The sequence below is a fragment of the Struthio camelus genome, chromosome 1 (assembly GCF_040807025.1).
Source record: "Struthio camelus isolate bStrCam1 chromosome 1, bStrCam1.hap1, whole genome shotgun sequence".
Classification (NCBI taxonomy): Eukaryota; Metazoa; Chordata; class Aves; order Struthioniformes; family Struthionidae; genus Struthio; species Struthio camelus.
In genome coordinates, this window is record NC_090942.1 from 25,360,103 (window position 1) to 25,387,881 (window position 27,779).

General features: G+C 37.8%; 1 protein-coding gene across 15 annotated transcripts in view; it reads left to right on the forward strand.

Annotated features, from left to right (window-relative positions):
* CADPS2 (calcium dependent secretion activator 2) overlaps positions 1–27,779 on the forward strand; it is a 333,791-nt gene that overhangs the window by 83,662 nt on the left and 222,350 nt on the right. For 14 of the 15 annotated variants that reach the window (XR_011139141.1, XR_011139137.1, XM_068932158.1 and 11 more), the window contains exon 3: positions 22,573–22,905. The exons of the other annotated variant lie outside the window; for it this stretch is intronic. Coding sequence is in view for 12 of the 14 variants with exons in the window: in XM_068932158.1 (XP_068788259.1) it covers positions 22,573–22,905 (333 nt within the window). In the remaining 2 variants the exon portion in view is untranslated. The remainder of the gene's footprint in view (positions 1–22,572; positions 22,906–27,779) is intronic. 15 annotated transcript variants of the gene reach the window in all.

Below are 27,779 nucleotides of genomic sequence, written 5' to 3' on the forward strand. Positions count from 1 at the left end.
GTAAAACAGCAGGAGCTGGTAACAACCAGTGTAACTGAAAATATATGAAGTGTAGGGGATTGAGAGAATTTAGTCATTGAAGGAAACAAAGCAAAAAAAAAAAAAAAAAGCCATAGCTACCAAGGCAAAGATGCATGTCTTCTGTCTTTCATTAAGCATTGCATACCATTATAGCTCATAAAAAAAGAATTAAATGACTGCTTAATTAAATTCCAGGGGTGTTCCTCAGCATTTTCTGAATATAGCCAGTGATTTTTCATAATGGTTTGATTTTACTATGAAAAAGGAAGAAAAGAAGAATCTCATTTTAGGGAAGTGCCTCCATTCTATCAAAGAACAAAGATAGGTAATATATAATACCTCTCTTAAATAGTCGGAATGTCCAAAAAGCCCGGAGAGCTAAAGAACTGAAATTGATCATAAATGGTTGAAATACATATTCTGTAATTTGCCGTAGTCGCAGGAAGATGGAGAAGGTTCCTTGACCAAGGATTGTCTGTCTCCTCATTGATGCGAGATTCTTCTCAGAAATAGGAGAGGGAGGTGCCATTCTCCCAGCGCCCATCACCTGCTTAGAAGCCAACTTGTCATCATGGATAAAGGGACTTGGTCTGTGTCTGGGAGAAATTATTTGAACACTTATCTCCAGGAGAGTATTCAAGATTGTGAGACAAGGTGGGTCCTCTAGGTTGATGCTTGGCACCTGAGCCCTGAAGGGGAGTAGAATTTTAGATATGACCACTTTTCTCCATGTTGAGGCAACCGTACACATTGTTGTGTTATGCCAGACCTCCCCATACACTGACTGAGAGTATGTAGGCACCTTGGTCAGGGTTCTCTAGTATGTGGTACATTCCCAGCATCAGAGCACCAGCATCCTTTTGAAATCTAACCTTGAGTGTCCCCGTATCTTTGCATTTGTGGCTTCCCATGTCTCTTTGTCACAGTTATGTGAAAGTTGATGAATTTCTTCTGACGTTTTTTAACAGACGTGAGAGTGCTGAAGTATAATGTTTTCCATATACTGGGTGGCTCATGATATTATGTAGACACAAAAGTGAAGTGTGAATCCAGTTACAGACCTGTGGAAACAGAAAAAGGAAAAGAGAGGGAAAAAGGGGGGAAGAGGAATAGCCATCTCTGCGTTCTTCAAGTGCCTGTGCATAGTACATTTCTTTCCTTATTTGCACAGATTAGGAACTTTTTTTCTGCAACTCATTTAGAATTCCCAGCTAGATGAAGTGAGAAAAGAAACTGAAGCACTGTGCTTTAATCCTAATTGAAATACCAAATGATGTCATCTAGAAAGATGAGAAAGTCAGTAGCTCAGTTCCATTGGGTTTTAGATTGATGACATTGATTTCTTCTCTACTGCTGCACTGGAATCAGAAATTTATATTGTTTATATAGCTTTTAGAGTAAAGTACAATGGATGAATTTGAAGTTTTCTCCAGTCCTTCAGTTATTTCTCCTCTTTATAATCTGGTTTAATGGAAGCCCAACCTCAAGCTCAACCTACAATTTTTGATTACAAAAAAAATTTAAAGTGTAGTGAACACCAACACGCTGTATATGAAGTTCTAGCCAGTTAGGCTTACCTACTCTACTTTGGGACTGGAATGATGCAGTACCTTGAAAACAAATCACAAAACTGATCCCCCCCCGCACCTTGCATTATGACTTACTTACCAGATAGTTCAATGGACGTAATGGGTTGTTCATTAACAGTGTTTTTGATGAAGAAAATAATGGTGTGGTGGAGGATGTAACTGTTTTTAATTTCTTTGTTAGGCTTCCTGCATGTGTTCTGTGGTTACTTCTGAGAGTGTCTGTGCGGCTAAGAGCTGTCTGTGTTATCCTGGCAGCTGCAGTCTGGGTCAGGGGAACCTCTGATGAGGGGAGACTTTCTTCCTAGGTAGAAACTAAGGAGAGGGAATTTCTGGTAGGCCAGGTGGCACAAGAAGAGGGAGACAGGCAGTAAGCAGGGAACCTGCATCATGACTGGAAATCTCTTAGGGAGCTTTCTGCAGGGAGCAGACCTTAAAACCCAGCCTAACAGGCAATAAGGAGGAAAATTATTTTGCTAGGGATGAGGAAGCCATTGAAACTTTCCAGACTGTAAAACAAAATTTTGGAAAAGGATCCACCTGGAAGGGGTGCTGGACAGGAAATTTTGAGTTCAAGGGCTGTTTTGTCTGTATCATCTAGTGGATCTGAGTTCGCTGTTTTAAAGTTTCTTTTGTCTGGGATAGTATTTCATGCTATTTATAAAACTAAGCTTTAAATTTTGGAAGCTTCGGTATCTTTTAGTGTGCTCAAACTAAAGGGAAGGGGGAACAAATCCAGTACGGAGTCATATCACGGATGGCTTAGGTAAAGGCAACTATTGTAAAAATAGCTGCTTGCTTTGATTAAATACAGGGAAGAATGCCAGAAAACTATCATGAATCTTTATGTAAATTAAACCTAACATTCTAATCAAACTTCAGTATGAACGTGTTTCTGCTACTGACATTAAAATAGACTGACTTAGCTGAAAATTTATTTTAGGGTTTGTTCAACCTGGCAGTGGTTGCTCAGCTGGATGTTGTTTAATTTTGGTGTTTGTTGTTGCTGGTTCTCAAAAGATCAAACACTGAGAGTGACAGTGAAATTTTCATCCTTTTTAACAGTGCCTTTATAAGCTGCCTCTAGGATCAGTTCCAGTCTCTTTTACTTGAAGACGTCGTAGCATTAATGGCTTCCTGGTTATAACACTGATGCTGCACCTTGCTCAGTGCCTAGAAAGCTCTGAGATTTTAATATAATTGAATGCAGAAAGATTCTAAATGCATCCTGCCAGAAATGTATTATCTTGGTAGTTGAAGATGTTGAGCTTGGCGCTGTCATCATGTGAAAAAAAAGTCTGTCAAAATCAATTAGATGCAGTGAGTAAAGAGAAGGAGGGCAGCTCCAGGTGTCATAGAGGCAGCTTGCTTTTATGTGTTGTAGCTCGTGTGCGTCCTTCACCTTGTGGCTGTCCCACTAGCCTGGGCTCGGGGACAGGCTGGTACCGGTATGCAACTCCGGCATGTTCCTACATGCCAGGATTAATAGCTTGCGTGGAACAGAATCTTGTAAAAACTCTTTCTTTCTTAGGCTCGGCAATAGAAAGTTAGTTTCCCATTTTCTCCATGTTGAACAGCCAAATACTGACTGTGGCTACAGCAAGAATTAGATTTGTCTTCTAAAAGGCTCTTTCTTGTTATAGTTTCTTCTCTTTATCTTTGTGCTTTATCTATTTAAACTCAGGAACATTTTTGCCTCTTTAATGATTTTTAGGCTCTGTTCCTGATGAGTGTTAGGGTGAGCTATCTGAATTGTTTCTCTGGGTGAAAGTATTAATTCTGTGACAGTACCAACAATAGAAATTCCAAATACCTTGTTTATTGCTTTTTTACTAACGGAATGTTTTAGTATTGAAATAGTGATTAACATGTATCCTAGTATGCAAGTTCTACTGTAAATTAATCAGTTTTGTAGTATAAGTATCTTGAAAGGTACAATCGTTTTTACAAGTGCCCATGATGAGGTGGTTATCTTTGACTGTCATAAAATTTATAATTAAAATAAAAAACCTTGGAGGGATTCTAGGCTTTTCAGAACATCAAATTAGGAAATCTGTGTTTGAAGATGTCAGAAGCCTCCTGGTCTGAGTAATGTATTTCAGAAGCTGGCAGGTGAATAGCGTAGATGTTTCCAAATACCCTGTCAGAGAATTGAGTTATCTTTATATATTTTATATACACACACACACACACGCACACATATATGTATGTATATATATGTGTGTATATATATATAAAGTATTTAGATCAGTACAAGTCTACTTCTTAAATAATTGGGAAATATGTTTTCAGAATAGTCTAGAAGAAGCTGTAATAAAAGTGAAAAATGTTATGCATTAGTGTAATTATGATGAGAAATTGAATGGAATTACGAAAGGAAAAAATAAAATGAGAAGAATTTAAACTTAGACTTTAGCTCTCTAGTGTTTAGGATCTAGTACTAGAAGTGACATGAGATGAGTGCTGTTCTCTCTGCACATTAAAAGTGCATTAGCATGTTGACTAATAGGCTAGTTACAATAACCAGATAAGTTAAGTCTTATCTTGGCGTAAAGTGGAGCTCTTTTCACAGCAGAGGAGGGTAATGTATGTTTGTTTATGCTGTTTAACTTGCATACCATTTGCAGTTCCTGCCAAAGCTCTTGACTGGCTTAGCTTGAAAACATTTTGAAATAGTTATATAGGTACTGTACTGGCATTTAAAAGAAAAAAAAATGAACATAACTTCCTATCTGTTTCTGGTTTACTGAAACCAATAGTCTTATTACCGGCCATTTGAAACCAGAGTAGGAACAAAATGGAAAGGGAAAACTTCACAACCTCATGGTGGCAGTGGGGTTTTTGCCCTTTTCCACCCTCAGTTCTCTACTTTGCTTTGCTGCACTTGCAGTGCGCGGGTCTTTCCTTTGGTTTTCCCCGCAGGAGAAGGAGGATGAGACTTGCAGTGAACACTCTCAGCTTTCACTGTGATCCTGCTTCACAAGGTAGAGCTGCAAGGTAAAATTCAGGGATTGTGAGCATTTCAGGCAAAGCAGTGCAGGCACAATCCTTCGTTATGGGGTTCTATGGATGAATTTCAGAATTAGAGCTTAAGTGTCAAAGATTTTGAAGAAAATGGAGATTTCCAGTGATTCTTGTGCTGACTAACTACACCTGGGAACATTTCTCAAAATAACTCCCATTTTAAGTAAGTGTGTGAAGTGAAGTTTTTGTCTGCTGCTTTCAGCCTGTTGGTTGCAATGTATGGTCACTTCATGGCTAGACAGTAAGTATCTTATCTCAAGGTTTTTGGCCTTGACAGAGTTGTGTAATGTGTGCTATGCAAATAATTTTCAGATCAACAGCACAACATTTGCCTGTATTGGCATATTTTCTTGACAAATTTCACATTGCATCTGTTGTAACTTGATTAGTCTTTTGATACAAGCTTTTAAGACGCAAGATTATTGTAGAATTACCTCTTAACCTCACAATAGAAGTCAAAGATGTCTAAATTGTGTAACTTTACACTGCCAACCACAAATACCTAATCCACCTGTTCTCCCTTTCTACAGATTTTTTTTTCCCTCCAAAGTTATTAGGCCTATGCAGAATCATACTGTGGTTAATGCTGTCTTGTACCCTTTCCTCATCTACTATCCATGCTCTTGTAATTAGAAAATTGTTGTCTGTAACTGTAACCTGCCTCTCAAATTTGACAGAAAATAAAACCTTTGAAAATAAATTTAATTTGTCAGAGAGTAAAAAGATAAGGTAGGAAAAGGATTGGAAAGTTTGGTAGAAATAAAATAAGCTGTGGAGAAGGAGAAGAGGATTTTGGGGAAGGAAAAAAAGCTCAATTATAAGACCTCTGCAAAGACTTTTTCTGCTTCTGTGTGTACTAGTCCAACAGAACTGTTCCTAGGATCTTTAAATGCACTGAACTGGTAATCAGATTTGTCCTTGGTAAAGAACCAAAGTTACCTCTGAGAAGGAGGTTCCTCTGCTTGTAGCTATTTCAGACTAGCGCTTCACTGTAAAGCTAGTTTCAGAGGTTGTTCTGGTATTAGCAACATTTTCCTCTGGGAGTGTGATGTTCGAAGGAGAGAAATGGGAAGGCTGGAAATGCCAAGGGAGAGGAGGCAAAGAAATCCTTTACTTCATGAAGGCACTGTCCATGCAGCTTTTACATTTGCCCCAAGCTATATGCAGGTTTTCCTAGCTTAACTGTAGCATTGTTTGAGAGAAATATGCTGATAACTGATAATTGTATTAAAAAAAAAGATGGCTATTTTTCTCATTTAGAATGATGTATTAAAAAGTAATCTTTAAACTGGTCTGGAGAATACTGTAGTGGAGTGAATTAATATTCAAAAAATTCCGTAGCTCTAAAGAGAGAGCAAACTATGAGTAAGAAGCCTTAAAGTTACCATTAAAGCTATTTGGACTTTGACTTATAATTGGAATGCATAAAAATAGTCTAATTTATAAAAGTTTGCACTTTGCATGCGAAAATCTAGAGGGATTAAGCTGCAGACGAAATGTTCATTAATCTTCCCATTGAAGCACTGCTGTCTGAAGTGTAGCCAGCTGCGTGATTATTAAATCTAAAGAAGGATTTAAGATTCAGAATGCGTTTTGAAGCTTTTATGTGTATTACAACTTTTCTACCAACACTATAAATTGATCACCCTTGCAAAAAATTAGTCAAGGAAAATGTATTGTTATTTTTTGACACACAAAGATTACACTTTATAATGGATGAAAAAAGGGAATGTATTTATGATAAAGGTTGACATTTTAAGAAAGTTTATTGCAATAAAAATATAATGCTACAGTTAACAACTATATCCTACATGCCAATGGCCTGGTGTAGTAACAGCTCTATAGTAACCTTTGCTCCACTTAACAGAATCAAAGTGTATTATAATATGAGTGCTGAGATGGTGTTACTGTAAGAGGAAAGCCCAGACAAATAATTGCACATTTTCAAGTGTAGAAACAAAGCAAAAATACCTTCACTACTCCATTTCCGTGATGTGTATAGTTCCTGCCTGTATTTTCGCTCGTATTCTGTTCTTCATATCTCCCATGTAAAACAGAAACCCTTTGAAGCACAGGCTGTCTTTTTGGGGCTGTGAGGGCAGGGAAGCAGTTTCTGTAACACCAAATATATTGTGGTCACAAAGCAAATATTATCTATCCCGTCAACTTGGCAGTATCTTTCCATCCTTTTTCTCACAAAAGTATTTGAAGTGTTTTATTTAGCTAGTTTAGAAACTTTTGGAAAGCATTCATACCATTTGCCTTGAGATGGTTAGTGGAACAAACTAGATATGAATCTTTCTAAGGTGTTCTGCCTTCGTTGCGGAGAAAGAGGTTCCCCCAGGGAACGTCTCAGAACAGAGCCTGAACTAAGTGCTCCAAACTGTCACCAGGATGAGCATGTCCTTTCCCAGCACACAGAAAGGGAGGTCTAAGGAAAATGGGTAAGTTGCAAAATTAAATGCAGATTGTATGAACGCCTGTCCTTCTTTTCCTCTGAATGGTTCCTCTCTCTTAGTGCATAAATACAGCTAGAGATATAATAATAATGCTTTTCATTTTTCTCTTTTCAGATAGTTTTAGAGGTTGCCAAGTTAAGAACTAGATGGTGTTTGACTTCTTTAATCTTCCATCTGTTACCCTTTGATTTGTATCTCTCCTTCATTTACTTATCTCCCTTTCCATTAATTCTTACCCTCAATTTTTGATGTCTACAGCAGTTTTGACCTTCTTTTCTCCTGTTTAGCCTGTTTTTTCTTATTTCCATCATTTTAGTCATGAAAGGATTTTTTTTAAGCAATCATTGTGGTTTATCCTTGCAGCTGTTTTTCCTCAACTTATAATAGGAGGTAACAGACGTGGAGAGCCTTTTGTTTTGGTTTTGGGACTGGTACGGGTTCCTAATTCTTTCCTGGATATCTTCATCTGCCACTTCTACACACTTTATCTAGATCCCCAAAATACCCTTTAGATGCTACTATCCTTCATGGATACAAAAGCATTTTTTTTTGCTTAGTTGGAAAGAGACTGAGTTTTCCCATTAATGTCTTGCTTCCGGAGCTCTTGGGGATTGTGATGGGATAAAGGTGCTTTATTAAAAGAAGAGGCTAACACAGTAAACCCTGCAGGGCTCAAGAGGGCCTTTGTTCTCCAGTGATCATCCAAGTTTGGTAATGCTTGTGGTGTATCAGTTCTTCTGCTGGTTTCCTTAGCCTACAGAGTGAACTGGATGCATCAACTTTTCCGTCCTCAAAACAAACAGATGAACAAAACCTCGTCAAAACTAAATAGTTCCAGGAAAGAAAGCAGTAGGTTAATTGCTTCACTTTAAGTAAGCCTGAGGTAGGTGAATGTAGTACAACATCTGTCACATGCATTTTGATTTCAAGGAGTTTTCTGACACCTTCGTGGTTGCTAAAATAGACAGAAAAGAAGTTAGGGGATGACCTTTCAAATGACTTCAGCCTAATTTATTTTTGCTCAGATGCTTTCTGAGCATTCACCTGTACTGGCAGAGTATATGTATTAGAAATGAAAAAATGATCTGGATGAATAGAAGTTACACTCCGAAACAGTGGTCTTCTCTTTTTAAATAAGTGTATTTGGGATGGTGGTGGAGAGTAGGGACTGCTAGGATCTCAGTAGACCTACTGCGGCTGTAGGCTGCCTGATATTATGTTTAAAATAGAGATATAGTAGGATGTTATTTCAAACTAAAAGCTATTAATTCATCTTTGGGTGAAAATGGTTAGCGCAGGAGAACGTTAATGGCAGTGGGAAAATGAAATAGCCCATTATTTTCATCTCTGACAAAATGAGCCCTGTGTAATACCAATGATAAAAACTCTGTCACTTACATAATTTCCACTTTCAGTCAGATGGAATAAAAATTAGAACCACTAGTCACTCTAGAGGAATATTCAGTGAAGTAAAGGAACATTTTCTTATTTTTATTGTACTTTCCCATTTACTTTACCTTTTGCAAAGGTACTGCAAGAAGTTGGATCCAAATCTAGAAAGATTATATCCTAAGAGATGGGAATAAAGCACTAATTTTAGTCTTTATGTTGTGCAGCACTAAAAAAAACCTAAAGTTCAGCAAAAACGGGAGTTCCTTATCTATGCATAAGCTAATCATCTGTGAATGTGAAACAAGCATGCTAATTAAATACTTTTTGCATCCTTTTCATGTGTCTCTCTTTTCCTTTTTGACATGTGTGTCTTTCAATCTTCAGTTTACTCTCTCTGCTTTCTTGTTTCTAGCTGCTTTTACTGTTATTCACCTCACCCTCGTAGTCAGGGCAGGACACCTTCCTGCACGAATTTACGTGCTAGGAGAATGAGTGGGACCAGTCATACAGTGAGAGCAAGCCTTTCTTCAGTGATACCTCCGAGGCACAGCATGTAACACGTTCATGTTAACTGACCTTTACTAGAGGGCGGTGGCTAAAACAGACCATGTGAAAATCCTGCCATCAGGAACTTCCTGTCAGTGTACCTAAGGGCCGCTCTTCTCCTTGGGTGGGAAGTGATGCAAGGTCAGCATTTTGGGAAGTGAGTCTGCAGCTCACCCGCTTTTGTCAAGAGGCAGGGAAGTCTGGAAGCCGTATGTTTAACACCTCCTTAAGCTTGCTGAATTTCACTTTCCTATCCAAGAAAATGCACTTGGGCAAAAAGAGGAGGAGTATCCATTAGGTGTTCTTTGCAAGACTTCATCTACGTATGGCTTAGCAAATCATTTTTTTGTCGAGTAGATGGTGGTGGAAGTAATTAAGGACAGCAAGCATGCTGCAGTCTTACGCAGTGGAGGAAGAAGTTCCTGGCTTAGTCAAGGGAAACCTCTGCTTTGTATCTCCGTGCTGAACTGTATTAATCTGCGTTAACTCCATTAGTAGGTTGTGAATAAACTGTGGAAATAAGATAGGAAAGGGTTACTGCTAACTGCTCTGGTCTGGTGTGACACTCTCCCCCTTATGACTGTTGGGAATCCAGTATGTATACCCTGAAATCTTTCTGCTTGCTGGAGGTCTGCTAGTGACAGTCCCTGTTAGATGATTCAGTTTCTCTTAACCTGGCTTGTGATTCTGCCACTGACACATTGCAGATGGTCGGTGAACTCTAGGCCTTTGTTGGCCTTTGTTGCAAGGGGAGACTGTACTTCTAAAGACAAGATTGCAGTGCCTGTGGCAAATTGAGCCACTGGCATAGTAATCCACAGCTAGCCTCATATAAACAACAGTTTTCGTGCTGTGTCTCACCAGGGTACAGAAACTATTGTTGCTACTGTCAGCCTTGAAAGGAGGACAAATATGCTTGTTCCACAAGGGCATCTGGATAACTTTGATAAATGAAGCTGGAAGAAAACACTGCTTCTGGGTGAAATAGTTTTGTGGGTTTTTTATGGCGGTTGTCACTATAGCTGTGCTTGTTTCTTGTTATGCCCCAGGCACGAACACTGCAGTACATGAGACTGTGAATGTGTAGCCATCAAGAACAGAAATTCAGGAAGATGTTGGGTAGCTTCTTTTGCCAATTTGAAAAAGAAGGCAAGAAACAAGTCCCAGTGCACGGTGCTCTGTAATATGCTTAGAAGCTTATAAACCTAGAGAAGTAGCACACATTTCAGGTGTGAGTGGATTTTTTTTCTTCCCCCTGGACTGCTGGTTGCTAAGCTATGGGAAATGTCCAATGTGCAGCTATATTTCCCAAAGAAACTGAATAAAACAAAATAAACTGTCTAAAAAATTTAACTTTTGATGGTTTTTCAAACCACTGCTCTTGATAAAGATTTATAATTTTTTAATACACTCCAGAAGAGTAGGAGAAATGATATTAAAAAATTGGGGGGGGGGAATTGAATAATAATTATAACTCTTCAGAGAATGATGATCTATTACTGTGAATTTGATTGCCTTTCATCAGCTTAATTTAAAGTGGCATTTGAAGGCGAGGGGAAAAAAAAATGCTGTTAACCAAAATTCGAGAATTTTATTTCCTAAATTAGGCCTAAGATGTAGTGTATATTTGGGAGAAGAAATACCTGATTAAAAAAATCATGACTGAATTATTCAAATGGAGAAATACTGGTCTATTAGTCTGATCTCTGAAAATGGAGTATCTATTGCTTTTCCCTAATGGTAGGGACCCTGTTCTGAAGACATAAACAGTAGAGAAGAATAGCTCTTTAACTCCAATTGTTCCGCTGAAAAAAATCAAAATAGCGTATGGAGGATATTTCCTGGGGGGGAAGAGGGAGGCAAAAGATCTGCAAGAGAGTCTTCGAAAAGATTTGTTTTAAAAAAGATAAAAACACATCTGTTTTCAAAATACTGAACCAATCACATCATACAGCTCAATTTTCATTCTTGTTCAGCAGCCAATAATTATTAAAAGTAGTAATTAAAATACATTGATAAATATTAGTCTTCTCATAGAATATAAACAGTTTCAATGGCTAATGCAGTAATTTTATTCAATTAGCGTAAAAATATGAACTGTTAGATGTACTAAGCTACTGCATAAGATTTAGGTATTTATTTTTGACACAGAATACTCTTATTCCTGTAGTCTGGCTAACTGATAAAATAGCGTTCAATCTAAACAGCTTTATAATTTTTTTATTTCTTTCCAGGCTCTCATAAGTGCAGTGGGAACATATCTGGAAAAAAATATTTTTTTTTCCTGTGGTCCCAAGATAAAACTGAAAACAGTATTGGTTACAATACATGTTAATTCCTACAAGGCATAAACCTTGGTTCTTAAAATCTCTAACTGAGGAAGCTGTTGTCCAGACTGTCCAGTCTTCTGCTTCGTCATGAAAATAACCCCAATTCTCAGTTCTATCTATTATACAGTTGCAGAATAAAACAGAACTATTGAGGAGTGGATGAGTTGGTCCCAGAGTATGTTGCTCATGGTAATGGCTGAAATGGGGAACATTTTGTCTCCATGTAGAACAAGGAAGACGCTAAGGAGAAAAGGATGAGAGCTGTTGACTGCAGGGAGAGTTGCTTATGAGCCTGTGTATGAGATGCTTTGAGGAGCTGCTGCAGTAGCAGGAAAAGTGCTGTTTAACACACAGCCTTAAGCTTTATTTTGCATCAAAACACATTTCAAGCACAGTGCATGCCCTTAAAAAAAAAAAAGAAAGAAACATAAAGAGGTAAGAGAGTAAGAGATAATGCGTGTCACATGTCAGTTTTTCAAGGAGAAACTTGTTTCTCTTTGTTCCTAGAGTAATTATCTCTTTTTCTTTCTAAAATTTTAATAAAACCTAAAATATACTGTTTTTAAACATTTAATTGAAAAGGAGAAGAGAGAAAACTCTTATCTTTTCCAAAATTTTTAGACTTTAATTTAGCACTGAAAAATACTGAGCTTTTCACCTCTTAATTTTTTTATGTATCAAAAACTCAAGAGCATATATTTTCCAGTTGAATGCAACTTAGGAAAATGGTTATGCCAATTGATATGGAGGATGGTTGAATGTTGAGTCTGTTGTTCAGCATCATTTTCCTTTGTTGAAAGGCTGGCACCATAGATATCTTTTAAATGTTTTTTTTTTCCCTTGCTGCTTTATCTCTTTTAGGTTCCTTCTTTTTTTTAAAAAAAAAAAAGATGTAGTTCAACCATAAAACTGAATAGAGAATAGCTGATATTTATTTATATGTGATTCTTGTTCTATAATACTTCTAAAAATGTTTAAATCTGAGATCATACTGTAAATCTAGTGTTAATTCCAGCAAATTCTTCTAGAACTTTATCAATTTTATGTCTGCCTTCTATACTCAACAAAAGTTTAATTTCTCCATGAGTATAAGTCATACTTTTTGCTTGACTTGTGCTTTTCTGATAACTTTAAGAAGCACATCAGAAACTATTCACAAAATCGAGTGTCCCTGAGACTTCCATCAAAGTCCTTTTTGCCCTTGTTCAGTCTTTTTTATCAAAGAGGTAGTTCCATTCATTTATACTTTTGAAGTTTAATTGACACCTTCCAGTATGACATGGTTATCATTGATCTTAATATAATTTAAGCTTCTGTTTCAAGCAAGCTTGAAGTAAAAATTTACCCTTTAATATAGACATTACCCCTTCAGGATAAAACGCTCCTCCCTATACTTGCATGTCTATGTTTGTTGATTGAGTTTTCCTCCAGAAATGTCTACAAACATTATCTCACAACCTTTTTTCCTAAGGTTATATGAAAAAGTTCAGTTTTAACAATCAGTACAATTTAATGGTACCCCAAATATCAGCTGTAGTATGTTGGCCTGAAAAAATAAGTTGGACACCTAGCTAACTAACTACAATCTAGCTGGGTCATCAGTCTTTATAAGCTGGTGTGAGAAGCAACGCTTGGCCCTTATATGGCAATACACTTGTGAGTCGTATGTGAAATGCTGTTAAATTCTACAAACATTTTAAAGATGCAGTTTGCAGCGTCATCAGAGCTTGAAAAGTAGTCATGCTTTATGGTGAAATTTACTCATTAGTGTTTTTTTGGAGAGGAAGAGAGAAGATTAAATGTTCAAGATTTTTGTGGGTGCACTTTTACTCAATGAATGCAGTACTATTTAAGTACTGTAGGATAACAGTGGCAAATAGATCAAGTCAAGGAGGCTTATCTTGAGGACAGTGGGTCTACTGCACCACAGATGTATAGTGCTCGCTAAAATCATTTGAGTCTTATTTCTCTTCCGCACTGAGCACAGGAGATTTGCATGCCAGCACTACCAAGCATTGGAAAAAGGAGCATCCCACAGGAGCACAGCGAGGATCCCCACCGGCTGTGAAGCATTAGGGCCATTGCTGCCCACAGTGGTACTGTGAGGCAGCACAGCTCCCAGCAGGCTCAGCCTCTGTGACAGAAGCTCCAGGTCCAACTGATACCAGTGTTCTTACAGGGTATTTCTTCATGAATAGGATGGGGAGGGTAAAAAACAACTTTGTCTACTGGGACAGAGGATTTATCTGTCCGCAGCAGAGTTTTTCTATACAAATATTTCCGTGGGGTAGGAAGAGCTCAGTTATAGTGTCTGCACATGGGTCAAGAACATATGTGAGCTCAGCAGTGTACACACACACACACACAGGTCAGCCATTGGCTGCCATGGCCATGGTGTCATGACCTCACTGCACAACAGCAGCCTGAGAAAGCAGGTGCTAGCTCTGCCTCTTTATGCCTAATCTTGTCAACTGCCTATAGCTCTGAGCCTGCTTCATGTTGATTAGATTTGTCTGACTGAGGAAGGAACGAAGTCGGCTGTGACTGGAGCTCAGAGAAGAGAGGCCAAGTCTTCCTGCTGGTTATGTGTCACCATCCTGGTTGGTGCCTGGTCTGCTTAGATTGGAAGCATGTGTGTTCTGGGTTGCTCACCTGAACATTTTGTTTCAGGTTTGGAATCGGACAGTGTAGGAACCAGCAGATAACAGAGTATTTGGAAGGACCTCACCGTTAAAGAGGGTATCTGGAGTGGTGGTGTCACCCAAGGGACCAATTCACCATGCTTCCTCAACAAACTTCAGGAGGCCAATAGAAACGGAGACCTGGATAGCCCCCATAATGAGAAGGCAGTGTACGTTCATAAGCAAAAGTGTGCAGCAGCAAGTGGAGCAGCTGGTGTGATCATCTTTAACTATCCAGGTACAGGAAACAAAGCATTTCCTGTGGTCTGCGTGAGTGCAGAAGATATTGGGGCAGTTATGATTGGCAATCTGAAAGGCATGGACATTTTACACTTAATTCATGGCATATGAGTAATCTTAGCAGTAGAAGTAGGAAACTGCCATGGCTCCTGGGCGATTCATTATTTAGGGTCTGTCTTTATCTGGTTTCTTTCACCTTTTACTGTGCTGGAAGATGCAGGATACCAGGAACTCAGATCCAGAGATGCCAGAAATTAATAAAAGTGAAAAAAGCTATTAGCCAACTTGAACTTTATGTCTTAAGGGAAGGTGATAAGGAAGCTGGATCATGCAGAGAGAGAGATGTGGTGTGTCTAGACACTTACTGACCCAGAGATGCGGTGTGCTTTTTGAGCTGCATCCGTCTTTTGCGTGTGATGTATTGAGCTGTGGCTGTTCAAACACAGGACATGTTCAATATATAAATGTGATCTTCTCAAAGCAACAGAAGCAGCAGTGACTGTCAAAAATGAAGAAAAATCATTTGTTGCTCCTGTGGCAAATGAAGTTCCTAGCGCTGTTTTGCCTAATGAAGAGGAGAATCCCAGTGCAGGGGCCCTGTGTACAAGGTGTAGAGAGACCATCTGTGTATGAGTAATGATTTTGTTTTTCAGAGAGCGAGGAAAAAGTATTTGTGGTCCTTCTGTCCCTTCTCAATGCCCTTTCAAATTTTAAAAGATAAACTTGAAAGCTTTGCTTAAAAAGAAAAAATCCTACATTTTGATGCCACACAAAACCTGTACTCAGAACTTAACAAGTGATAAGTTACAGCTGAATTCCACTTTTCTTCAAAATAATGGATGAACCTGGCTGACTTGGATGATATCTGTTTGTGTGCATATCTGTGTATTTATATATATACACACATAGATGCATACACATTTATATATGTATACACACTTATAAAGTAAAATTTTAATAAACTAAAACTAAGATTTCATTTCTCATATGATGAATGAAACAGTAAGTTTTATGTTGAAAAACATGTTCAGCTATAACTTATTATTTATAAAATCAGGGATCTATATTTTATAGCACTGGATATAGCACATAGTCTGTTATTCTGTAACAGGTGTGTATTATAGGCAAGATATTTTTGGACCTAAAAATAAGGCACTTTTTATGGCAGGCAGCTGTATTTTTTTCATTCTCCCTGTACGATGGCTTTTCCTCACCTTTGGTTATTCAAACAAAGTAAAGAAGTGAAAGATGCTGAGAATATAAGATTCTTTAAAAGTAAAATATAAAAAGAACTTTGAAAATTGTTTTTGACAATTAATTGTGAAATTAATTTCATAGGAGTTGTTGGAGTCAGAGAACCTTTTAGAGAATTTGATAATGCTGTAAGACTGCATGAAAAGCGTTGTCAACTTCAACTTTGTAGTAGCATGATCTTTTTTTATTCAAATCACACTGACATTTTAACTAGATTTATATCTTCATTAACCTAGAAAGAAAAAACAGCTTACCTAATTTTTCATATTAATTTTAGGATTTTTTTCTCAAACCTCTTCCCTCCCCTACCCCCAAACCTCTTCTTCCTCTTTTATTTAAATCTTTATCTTCTGTAGACAAAGACTGGGAAGAGGGAATAGACTTTTTTTTTTTAATATCTTGCCAGCTGTAGTTGGAGTAGAGACTTTTAGATGGAAAATAAAGGGATATATTTAAGAAAAAGTTACTGTAAACTCTTTACACTGGGGTAAGTTTTGAGTGTGAACTTCTGGTAAGTGTGACATGTTTTAACCAACATCCCTTGGTAAAAGTGAAGTCAGCAAACTTGCACTTAACCAAGACAAGAGCATGGGTCTTGAGAGTGACTGTGGAGCATGTTATGTACTGTAAATTCCCATATTAGTTTTTTTTGAAGTAGCACATTTTTGTTGCAATGCTCTGTGGTGCCTGGCACAGCCCGGTTGCTTCCCTGCAAGGTTCCTGGGGTTTCCCTTGCGATTCGGGGATTTCAAGGTAATAAACGTCTAATAACGGTACTCCTGGGTGATGTCTTATACTTCTGCATATTCCAGGTGTCGGCGCCGTTAACAGTATGTCCTTAGGCAAGGTTTGTTTTGTGTTTGTGCAGTCCTTTTTTTAAACAACACAACAACAAAGGGCTTAGATTACAAAATTTCTCTTTTTCAGATACTTTTGTGAAATTTTCTGCCTGAGAATAAAAGAGCTTGTAATAATAATTCAGTCGGTGCTGACTTTGTTGCCAGTTTTGTACTGTGCCTACAGCTGACTCTGGCTCTACTAAGAGAACTGGCATATAGCAAAGCAGCTGAACAGTCTTGTTAAGTAGTATGTGTAGCAAGATGACAGTGTTATTTTTCGTCCTAACACACTACTTACACCAAACTAACAGAAGCATCATAGGTGTTTATAACTTTTTTTTCCCTTTCTAAGCTGGCTAAAAAGGAGGCGTTAATTGAAAACGCAATCAATATGTGTCTCTTAAATGAAAAAAAAAGCACGTATAAAAGTTTGTAACTTATGTCCTAATAGGCTTCATATTTACTTCTTTAAAAAAGAAAAGGCTAAGAGTAGTTATACTGGAGTTCGTGCAAAGTCTTTTGCGTATCACTTATGATTTTTCTAGGCTTTTCAGTAGACAATAAGATTGTCCTGTTTGTGTTCCCTGCATATATAATTAGATAAATTTGATATGACATTCAGTAAAAAGAAATAATGTTACATAAGGGATAAGAGCTAGGAAATGTAAAAGTAGGGTTTTTTTATTTTTTCTCTTTTTTTTTCTCAAGTTATAGCTACTGCTAAATGATAATTTTTTCATCTCTGAACAGAAATGCACTTTCAAAGCAACTATCCAGTGCTAAAAGCTACTTTGAATTAAGCTTTTTACTAGCATTTACAACTGAAACGGCATATGCATATAATGATTAGGATAAAAAGTTAATTTAAACTAAGCCATATTTCAGTAAATATACTAAACAAAATAAGTGTCACTAACGGAAGATAAGGGAAGATGAACTGGAAACAATTTATAGTCTTGTTTAAATTCCTCGCCTGATCACCTTCAAATGGGTCTGATATGAGAATGGTATCAGTTAAAAGACTGTATGTGTGGCTTGGGCTTTCTTGTTGGTCCAGGAATATTTAGAAGTGATCTGAATGATGTAGATTGGAAAAGGTGGAAGATGAAAAAAATGAAAAGATTCCTCAAGATGGATATATTGGCCCCTTCAGAACATATATTAACTCTCTTATCTTTTCTGAATGCATTACATGTGTTAACAGCGTCTGTACTTTCTTAGTGTCTGATAGTTCGGTAGCAGTGGGTAATGTGCAGTGTTGGTTTTGACTTAAATTCAGGGACCCAAACATAATACTAAAAATTCACATGCTGACTGGCAGACAGTGTCAAACCAGAATTGTCAAACCTTTGAGGACATCCAGAAAATGATGCTAGAAACAGGAAATATTTCATTAGAAACTTCTGCTCTGGTCAAATTATTTTTAAGTAAGAGAATCCTTAAGAAAGGATCATGTCTAGTCTGCCAGATATATTTCCCTGTAGAAATAGATTTTTTTTTTTGTCCCCACAATAATTTTTTGGTATTTTGTATTTAACATTCAAGCCTCTAATATTATTTTCTTTCCAGATCCCACCACGGTGTTGAGAGACTAAGTTAACATTTAAAACTGAAGGTCTTTGAATGATTGTTTAATTAGAACTAAATTTAATGATCAGACAATGGAAATCTATGAATGAAAGGAGGAACAACTGGCAGTGCAGTGAATGTATTTAATTAGTATTTCGTTTTCCTATGTATTTCATATATATCAACACAAATATCTTGCCTCAGGGAGATGATTGGCCTATGCATATAATCCACATTGCAGAAAAGAATTGAAGGACTACCTGAGGTATGTAAAAACTTACACATTTCATTGGAGAAATGAATGCTGACAAGAAAGAACGTCCAATATGGTGTATATATGTGTATCCCAGTTTGGTGGAGATGAGGCCCTCTTGAAAACCTGAACTCTGCACAATTTTTCAGCTAGAGAGACTTTCTGGAATGATGATAGAAACAGTAACTAATGTATTTTGGCTGTTATCATTGTTGACTAACTCCACTGGCATGAAACTGGTGGCATAACATGCTCCAGACAGTAGCGATTCCCATAAATTCCTATTTAGCAGTGAAAAAAAATCAGGCTTGAAACTGCTCAGAAACATCTAAAACTGAGCAGGAGGAGACAAATCTGAACAAATACAGTTGAAGCAAAGTATTTTGCATTTAATATGAAGTGTACCATATGCCTTTCCGGGACAGGAATAACAATACATTTAATAGCTTTCTAATGCATCTAATTGTGTCAAATTATAGGCACATTGTGACACGCTACTAGAGGGGCATCCAGGATTCTCTTGGATCCAGGGTTAGTTGCATTGAATTCGAGAGATCGTCATTTGTCAGATATAAGAGTTTTATTAGATCTAAGCGGTTCTACACATATGACGGACACTGGACAACACTAAACAATTACCACCAGACAATCTACAAGTATAACAAAGCTAAAAAGTATAGTAAAGAGCTAAAAACAGAATACACATATCAGAGCTCTGTGATTAAGCCATGGAAGCACAGTACAATGACTCTTCTCGGATGCACGGTATAACCACAGCTCTCGCCCTTTCCTTGTCCTTATGAGCCACCTCTCCGGTATAATTCTCCCTGGATTGTTCTCACCACACTTGAGCTGCGCCAAGAGGATTCAGGTTCTCCCTGGCAGTTGGCATCAGGGGCGTCCCCACTGATGGGTGGGTTGTCGGGTCCGCAGGCCAGCTGACGGTAAGTCCGACTCCACCCAGGGGTATGTGGCTTACTTTCTTTTATCCTTCCCGGGCTTAGCTCATTATTCAGTCAATCAATGCCAGACCACAGCTGGACGGTAGAACATATGGCCTTGGTCGATAACAGTATGGATGTCAACAGGATGGTCAACGGGATGCTCAGCAGTACGGTCAACAGCTATCGGTACGCACATTCAACAGCTGTCAGTATGCATATTCAACAGATGATCCAGTACGAAATTCCAAGGTACCTAGATGCTTATGGTGTGAGTGTGTGGTGTCTCCTTTGCTGACTAGGTTGCTCTGCGCTCATGGGGGTCACTGGAGGGCTATGGCAACCCCATAGTATGGTGGCTCTGGCCATGGTGCACCCGGGGTTCCTAAACTCTTGGGGAGCACCCCAGAGCAAACCCCTCTTCTATGGGCTGCACCATCCTGAGTCCCACGCTTACCTGTGTGGTGCCTACCCCACATACAGTACATCTCACTCTTCCGTTCTCTTACGGCTTTCTGTTGCAAACTAAGTCTTATAAATGGGGTCATTTAATAAAAGTATTATTATTTTTTAATTAGGACAAATACAAGTAGTTCATTTTAAAGGATGATGTTATGATTTTTTCCTCAGGAAAAGATTTAGTAAATTGTGACTCATAATGAAGAGGTATAATAACAGCTTTATGTAAAATTGATTCCTCTTCAGAACTAACCATATGCTTTTTGTAGTCTGTTACCCTGAATTTATATTTTGAGTAATTACCTTTAATCACACCTTATCTTTTACTACAGAAATATCTTGGAATAATTTATGGTTATTTACTTCAAATGCAATTTATGATTCAAAACACCTAAAAGGGAACATTTCAAAATTGGATATGCCATTATAGCATGCTTGCCTCTTTTTTTTCCCTGTAACTAGGAGAGAAACTGTGTTAAAAGCATTTTCTACTTGATGGACAGCATCAATATTGATATCTCTCGAAAAGATGGATTTTGTACATGCTTTTGAAAGATGTTAATTTGCTGTAAACTCAAATTTCTTCATATTCTTGAAAAGCAGCAATTTTTATTTGAATTTGGTTTTGAAGACTTTTTTGTATTTTTGGTGAGGGATTAGGGGTAGGGGCAAATTGTATTTGCTGTTTGCATATACCTACATAAAAAGTTTTTCACCCAACATGAATATACCATCAGGTTTTTGATACTGTGGACACCAAATATTACAATTATACTCCCGTGTCACAGGTTAAGTATTGAAAAGTGTAATAGATTTTTCCCACAGCCTTCTAGAAAACTAAGATCAAGTTCAGAAGCAAGTTTTGAGTTAGTCTAGTCTGTAAGTCAAGAGCAGTGCTATGGGTTTTTGATTTTTTTTTTTTAATTAAGCTAATATTAGCAATAAAAGGTTTCTGTAATCTTGGGTAAACATGAGTTTTTTGGAGAGGAGGGGCTAGAGGTCTGTGCTTCATCCTTTTGCATCTGCTTTCTCTCATGAGGTATGCAAACTAACGGGTTGGAAGATTTAATGCTGTTTATGAACAATACAAAATAGCTAAAGGTAGTTTGAAGTTATCTTGATTTTTTCCCCCGCTATTTACTTTTCAGTGAAACTGCTTGACGAATGAATTAATTTTAATTGCAGAGTATTAAAACAAGGAAAGACATAATATCTGTGTACCAATTTGTGTTGATAAGGTTTACTGCTGGTTGGAATGTCTGATTATATATTTGTTTTGAAATAAGATTCAATATTTGTGCAACATTTTGAGGAAATTGATATCAACATTAATTGACAATAACCATGTCAGTTTCCTTTCTGAATAGAAATTTAACCTTAGATACTAATGTTTACAAAAAAGAAAACCCCACATGGTGGTTAGAGCACAAAATGTGATATCAGATATTGGTGATGTCTTCTGTAATCATCTTTTGGTCCTAGCTCTTTCAGGCTTAATCTGCAGCCTTCGGTACAATATGAGTTAGGATATCTATTGAAAGAATAACTGCATTTTAAAATACTCTACAGGGAAAACATGGATCAACATGCGCCAGGACTTTTAGTATATTTTTCTTGAGCTGTTTCTGCCTGAGTACTCCTCTGCTCAGCCTTTTAGCTCTTCTACCACTCTTCAATTTTAGTGTTTTCCAAAAGAAGCACAGTGACATTTTAGATTGTGTGTTAGGGGCACCATCTTCCTTCGTCTGAGGGCATGTGGAATCACAGCTCTGCAGTGCCATCGTCTTCATTAGTTGCATTTTGATCGCTCTCAGTTACTAAAAGCATTATCTGAAAATGCATAGTCATTTCCCTTCCGATTCGTAGCATCTGACTGAAGAGGGCAAACGATCAGAAAGGTGATGAAAAGGAAATCTATTTAGACTACACAGCATCATACCTTTTTCTTTGCATTCCAGTTGTGCTTGGGGATGTCACTGTGGCAGCCGAGCAGCGCTGCTGCACTGGAGCCGCACAGGGCTCAGGGCCACCTCCTGCCGCCGAGGAGCCAGCTACTTATCCAAAGAGTGTTTGTGAGATGAGATGACGTAGCTTATCCTTTATCCAAGGCTCATGTCCATCGTTTGCGCTGCTGCTGGCGCTGCAGTGCTCATCTCTCTGTTGGTTAAACTTTGCAAGGCGAGAGTTTCATGTGGCTTCCTACTAGAGACAAGTTGTCCACGCACGATGGCTGTAAGGGTCAACCTTAGCAAGGCGTCTGTTAGATGTGTACAGCTACTCTTGAACTCTGAAAAGCTCTTACAAAATGCTCACATTAATGTAATTGATTTGTTGTTGTAATTTGCCTTGTCATATCTTATAATGTGTGTACTTGGGAGGATTTTTTGTGGTTGTTCTTGTGTTTTATATTGTGTTCCTAATGTCTATGGTAGTAGAACCAGTTCTATAGCTTTGATATTTTTTCTTCTATGTATTGTAAATTGTAGTATTTCTATAATGTTTTCTCTATCTTTCTGTCTCATCTACCATGAGATTATTGGCTGTCTTGTAGATCATTTTTTCCCTCATTTTTATGCCCCTAAGTATTGGGATAGCATAGCTTCTTCATGAGTTACCAGTAAGTATCCTTAGACTTCTGTGGCTCTAATGGAGGAAAGATTAATAAATCTTGTAGGTAAATTTTAAATTAGCTGCTGTTAATTCACATTTTATTCAAACTGAACTATTGTAAATTTATGCAGCACTTCTTTAAAAAGTTACTTCATTTAAGTATTTGTTCAATGCAGAAACTTATTTTTTAAAAAATATTCATTCATTTCTGTATGAAAAATGTAGCAACCTTAGTCTGTTTAATTTTTCTTACAAAGCCATTTTACATGGAAGCTAAATACTAGCTCATAATCCCTTTATAGAGGATTCTGTTAGGTTTGTGTCCCTGCCTAACTCTGTTTCTTTTCTTTCTTATTTTATTTTAAAAGGTATTTCTCAAGAGTGACCGGGTTGCAAGAATGGTTCACAGTGGAGGATGTTCTGCAAATGACTTTAGAGATGTTTTTAAGAAAAACATAGAAAAAAGGGTCCGAAGCCTGCCGGAAATTGATGGATTAAGCAAAGAGACAGTGTTAAGTTCTTGGCTAGCCAAATATGATGCCATATACAGGGGAGAAGAAGACTTTTGCAAACAGCCGAATAGAATGGCATTAAGTGCTGTCTCGGAGCTGATTCTGAGCAAGGAACAGCTTTATGAAATGTTTCAACAGATTCTAGGGATCAAAAAATTGGAACACCAATTGATTTATAATGCCTGCCAAGTAAGTATTGGAGTCACTCGGTTCTGTTGCATTCGAAATCTCTCCCCCCACCCTGGGTCAAGGGCTTCCTCTGTATGCGCAGAGGCCTTGAACACAAGAGATTCCTTCAGTGCTAAGCTCATCTCCACACATGGAGGAGATGAGACCCCTCAGGAAGGAATCTTTGTATCATTTGGTCACTGGAGAGGACTTGGAAAAGGAGATGCTAGAATATTTGATACTTATGCTCCAGAGATCTACTGAGACCTTTTACAGTGTCACAGCTCCAGTTGATTTAGGTGATTCTGCAGGATTGTCTATGTGCCTGCATACCCACATATAACTTATATATGTATGTTTGCACATATATTTGTGTGTATGTGTTCACACCCTTTTTTAAAAAAATGCTGTCATATGGATGGATGACAGATGGTCAAATTCAAGGTGCTGTTGGCCAAGAATGATGTGAATAGGAATGCATTTTTACTGATCCAGAGTGCAGAACGTCTGCGTATTAGAACTCAATATCCTTCATTCTAAACACCATCAATGAAGCTAATTTACACATTTTTACTTTGTTGTTATGTTGGATAAAAGTGTTGTTTCCCCTAAACTGCGGAAGAAAACAATGAAGCAATCATATTCAGATTGACCTGTGTAGTCTGTTACCGATCAGTAATGTTAATAACACATAAAAGTATTTTATCTGGCCAGTTTTCAGTAGTGATGCAAGTATAAATTAGACATTACTTGGGTGTGGAGGGGAGGGAATACCGAAAACAGAGAAATATTTTCCGGAAGTCTTGGAACGGACCAAGCGGGTGCAGAATTGAAACTGAGCTCACCCAGCTTTCTAGCCTGTATGTGAAGTTGTGCACCAGATTGCAGCTGAGCTATTTTTTCATATAGCTCATGATGAAAGTTGGTTTATAATTATGAGCCATCTTAGCACAGGAAGAAATGAGGACTCTTGGGCACTGCTGAATACCTCGTTTATGGAGTAGTTTGACATAAAGTTACGGAACTGTTCTGTGACTGAAACTTCTGTGATGTTTAATGCTTCTTATGGTCATAGATTTTACTTTCATGGTAGGAAAGCAGAGTATATAGTTCCACACCAAATTGTGAAGGCTTCTTGTTTTCACTGTGAACTCTTTACCAATAGAATGGAAGTAGAGTTCTGAATAAGCAGAGATTTGAATGGAAAGAGCTCTAAAATAGTGCATCTTTTCTTCTGTTTGGCCCATCTTTTCCTCTTTGCCTCCAAATTCACATACATTTATATCACAAAGTTAGCCTTGTGGATATGTAGGATGCTAACAAGATCAAGAAGGACTGGAATCTTGGAGAATAATGGTGCTTGCTTTAGTGGGCTTTTGATGTGATGGAGCACAGAGGCATAATATGATGATTCAGCTTGGAAAAGACTGCAAGAGGTCTCCAGTCTAGCCTCCTGCTCCAAAAAGGGTGAGCTCTAAGGACAGACCAGGTTACTCGCAGCTTTATTCAGTCAGGTCTTAAAACCTCCAAGAATAGAGATAGACTGCACAACCTCTCTGGGTAACCTGTTGCAATGCTTGACAACATGAAAAATCCACTAATTTTCCCCCGTAATAGAAAATCTGTTATTTATAGTAGAAATTCTATATGGTTTCCTCTCGCCCTGGTGTCTGATGATATTTTAAGTCCTGTTTCACATGTCACATGTGGACAGTGAAAACCTGCTATCTGACTGTGTTGCGCTACAGAAGCAAAAACAAATTTGATTGTAGAGGTTTGAAGAATTAAATTAAACAATTTTTTGTGACTTAAATCTAGAAGTGGTTCTGATGATATGGTCAGCTAGGGTTTTTTGTGTGCATAGTTGAAGGGTTTTTTTGTTTGGGTTCCTAACTGTAGCAATGTTGATGGAAGTAAGGTGGTTGGCAAATAGCAACAAGGCTATCCTCGCAGCAGATTTCTGCCTGTTCATGGTCCATAAACTATCGCGGGAATGAAACATCACAGCAGTTTATTTTTATCCTCTTTCCTGGGAGAATTTTGAACATGAAGTGATGATGATGATGATGACGACAATGATTATTATTATTTCTGTTTTGTGAATTACAAATTAAAGAAGAAATAACCCTGTGGTAGCTGAGAAGAGAGACTGGTACAGAGATGATTCAACAGGATGAAGAGAAGACTCTTCTCTTCCTCTTCCTAGTGCTGAGCTGAAGGTTATAAAATCCCCTGTGCAGTTTCTCTGAAGTAGCACATCACTTATCGCACAATCCTAGTCCAGGGTATGCTGGGCTATGGGGAGAAAGGGAGATATATCACTCTGGGAGCTGAAAAAGGGGCTCCTAGATAATTCAAATCAGGAAGAATAGAGAAGGAAAGGCTTCAGGCCTATACGCAACCTTCTTGCTGTGGGTCCTAGCTTTCTGAGGATTTTAGTTTTCCAGGGCAGGCATGATATTACTTTGCTGAAAGAGTTTCATTTCATTCTCCAGCAGTGCAGAGTTGCTATTGTCCCTACGTTTTATATCCTGTTCTTGTGGTCTGGTCAAGCATGTAAAATACTAAAGGTCTGAGAAGTCTATTCCACAGAAAAAGACAGCAATCATAGCCTTCCAGCAAGTGTATTGCAGGGAACAACCAGTCTTTGGTAATGTAATGTCTTTTTTTCTTTGATGGAGAAAGCCCTTATTTCTCGTTATAGTTTTAATAAATATTTTAGTTTTGGACTGTATGATGACTCCATTCTGTTGTCAGTGTATTTGCAGAAGATGGGATAATGTAAACTGAAACATAAAAATGAAGTTAGACATGCATTTCAGTCAGCACCAGCAGTTTTCATTCTCTATATGCAGCATATATCTGTATTTGTATGGAAATCTTCACTTTCATTTCCCTTTGCCGCTGCTCTTTAGAATACTAGAGATTCGCAGATAGTGATAATCAATAGTGTCTGAGAGCAGTGAGATAAGTGGAGGTCCAAGCAGATGTTAAAATTGTATTTTTGATAGAGATTTTGATGAATTGGCTTCTGGCTTGTGTTTCTGATCATCAGATCTTTTCATGAAATCCTGGATGTTTTGCAGCAGCTGCCCTTAACAGCAAATCTGTACAGTTATAATTTGTGCAGAGAACTCTGTGTCTTTTTCTTTCCCCTTTTTCGTCCTTTCAGCCTTTGGAAATGCCAAACTGAAAAATGTCTTTCAAGGTCAATGATAAGGGTAAATTATCATGCAGTTAGATGGCTAGAAAGGAGACAAAGATGCTATTTGTAACAGTAGGTGGTATCGTCTGCTAGCCTTCTCAAGACTTTTTATGCACTTAGAAAATTTCCACTGGTCATCAGCTGCCTTTACCCCCCAGCCTATACTAAATGGAGTATTCTTGTCAGCTGTTAAACTTCTTGCAGCAGCGCTTCAGACATTTCTGCTAGGCTGTGGGTTATGGCAGGTCCACACGGGTTGCCAGTCTCCATCGTTTGCATGATCACAGGGAGAAACAGTGTTTGTTCAGTCAGCACAAGAACTTAATCAGTGATTAAGTATATAGTGGTAGACCAGTGGTACACATTGTCAAATACATTCCATATAGCGGTGAGATTTTTTTGCATTTTTCTTTGAAGAATTACTTTTTGTTGCAGCTTGTTATCATATGGAAAACCTAAGATTTTTCTTAGGTAGTGATCGTTAACAGGACAGTCCTGCTGCGACTTTAGAAACTTCTTCCATGACAAAATTTTCAGTTTTATAACTTAAAGCAAGGCCAGTACCTGTTACCAACCAGCTATATCTCTTCGTAGTTAAAAAATTCAGTTTTGGAAGTGTGAACACTTTCACCTGATTTTTGTCTACATTGTGCTGCCTTGAGCTGTGTTTTATGACAAAGAAATGATTGCCAGTTAGTTGGGACTTAATGATCTTGACTTGTTTTTGAGGTGCCTTGCCACAGTGTTCTTATGGTTTCTTTGATAGCTTGATTTATAGAGATCAAAACTAATACAGAATCTTTTTTTCCCCTTTTTTTCCCCTTGTAACTTTTCACTGATGTAGCTGATAACCTTGTTTGATGCAGAAAGTCAAACTGAAAGTCGAATTCAAACTGGTGTGTGGTCATACACAATTATTACACAACTCCACCAAAACCAGAATTTCAGTATCAGGTAAATCATAACTCCACACAGAGTCGGTTTTATTTTGAAGGTACTTTTATAAGATTGACTTTTTTGGCTTATCTAAACCTATTGTCTTTTGAGGGGGAGGGAACAACACTGGTTTTCATGATGAAAGAATCTTTGTAAGTCACCTTCTCTTTTCTGAAAGGTAATGAATAACTTTGAGAATAATGTAAGTGTTTTTAAGAAGGATTATCTGTTGAATCTTCTGCCGTTGACTTTCTGAGAATCAACTATAATTCTTCTGGAAATGGCCTTAGATGATCCTTTGTTTCAAGTCATAATTCTCTGTTTAAAAGCCTTGTATTGCTTCTGGTTCACATCCTTGATTATTTTTAGCTTTTTCAAGATGTATCTCTTTGTATAAGTGTTTAATATTGAGATGATGGAATATATTGTATCTTCCATAAATAAATTTTCATATTTTTTAATTACGAGAAATTTTCTGTCATAGAATTTCTCCTGAATCTAAGTCTGCTCATGATACTCAGTACAACTGGACTCTAAGGATTCTTTCATCCACAGCACTTTACTGAAGTCTAGTTAAGTATGCATTTTTGGAAATTAGTCATATTAAGAGCATTTTAATTTGTGATAATGGTGTCATGACTTTTGAATGTTTGAAGTTCTGTTCCTTGGCCAAGTGAGATCCTGAAAGATAGTCCAGTTCTGTCATGGACCACAGATTATCAAACAGGAAATTCCATACTTGTGGATATTTTTC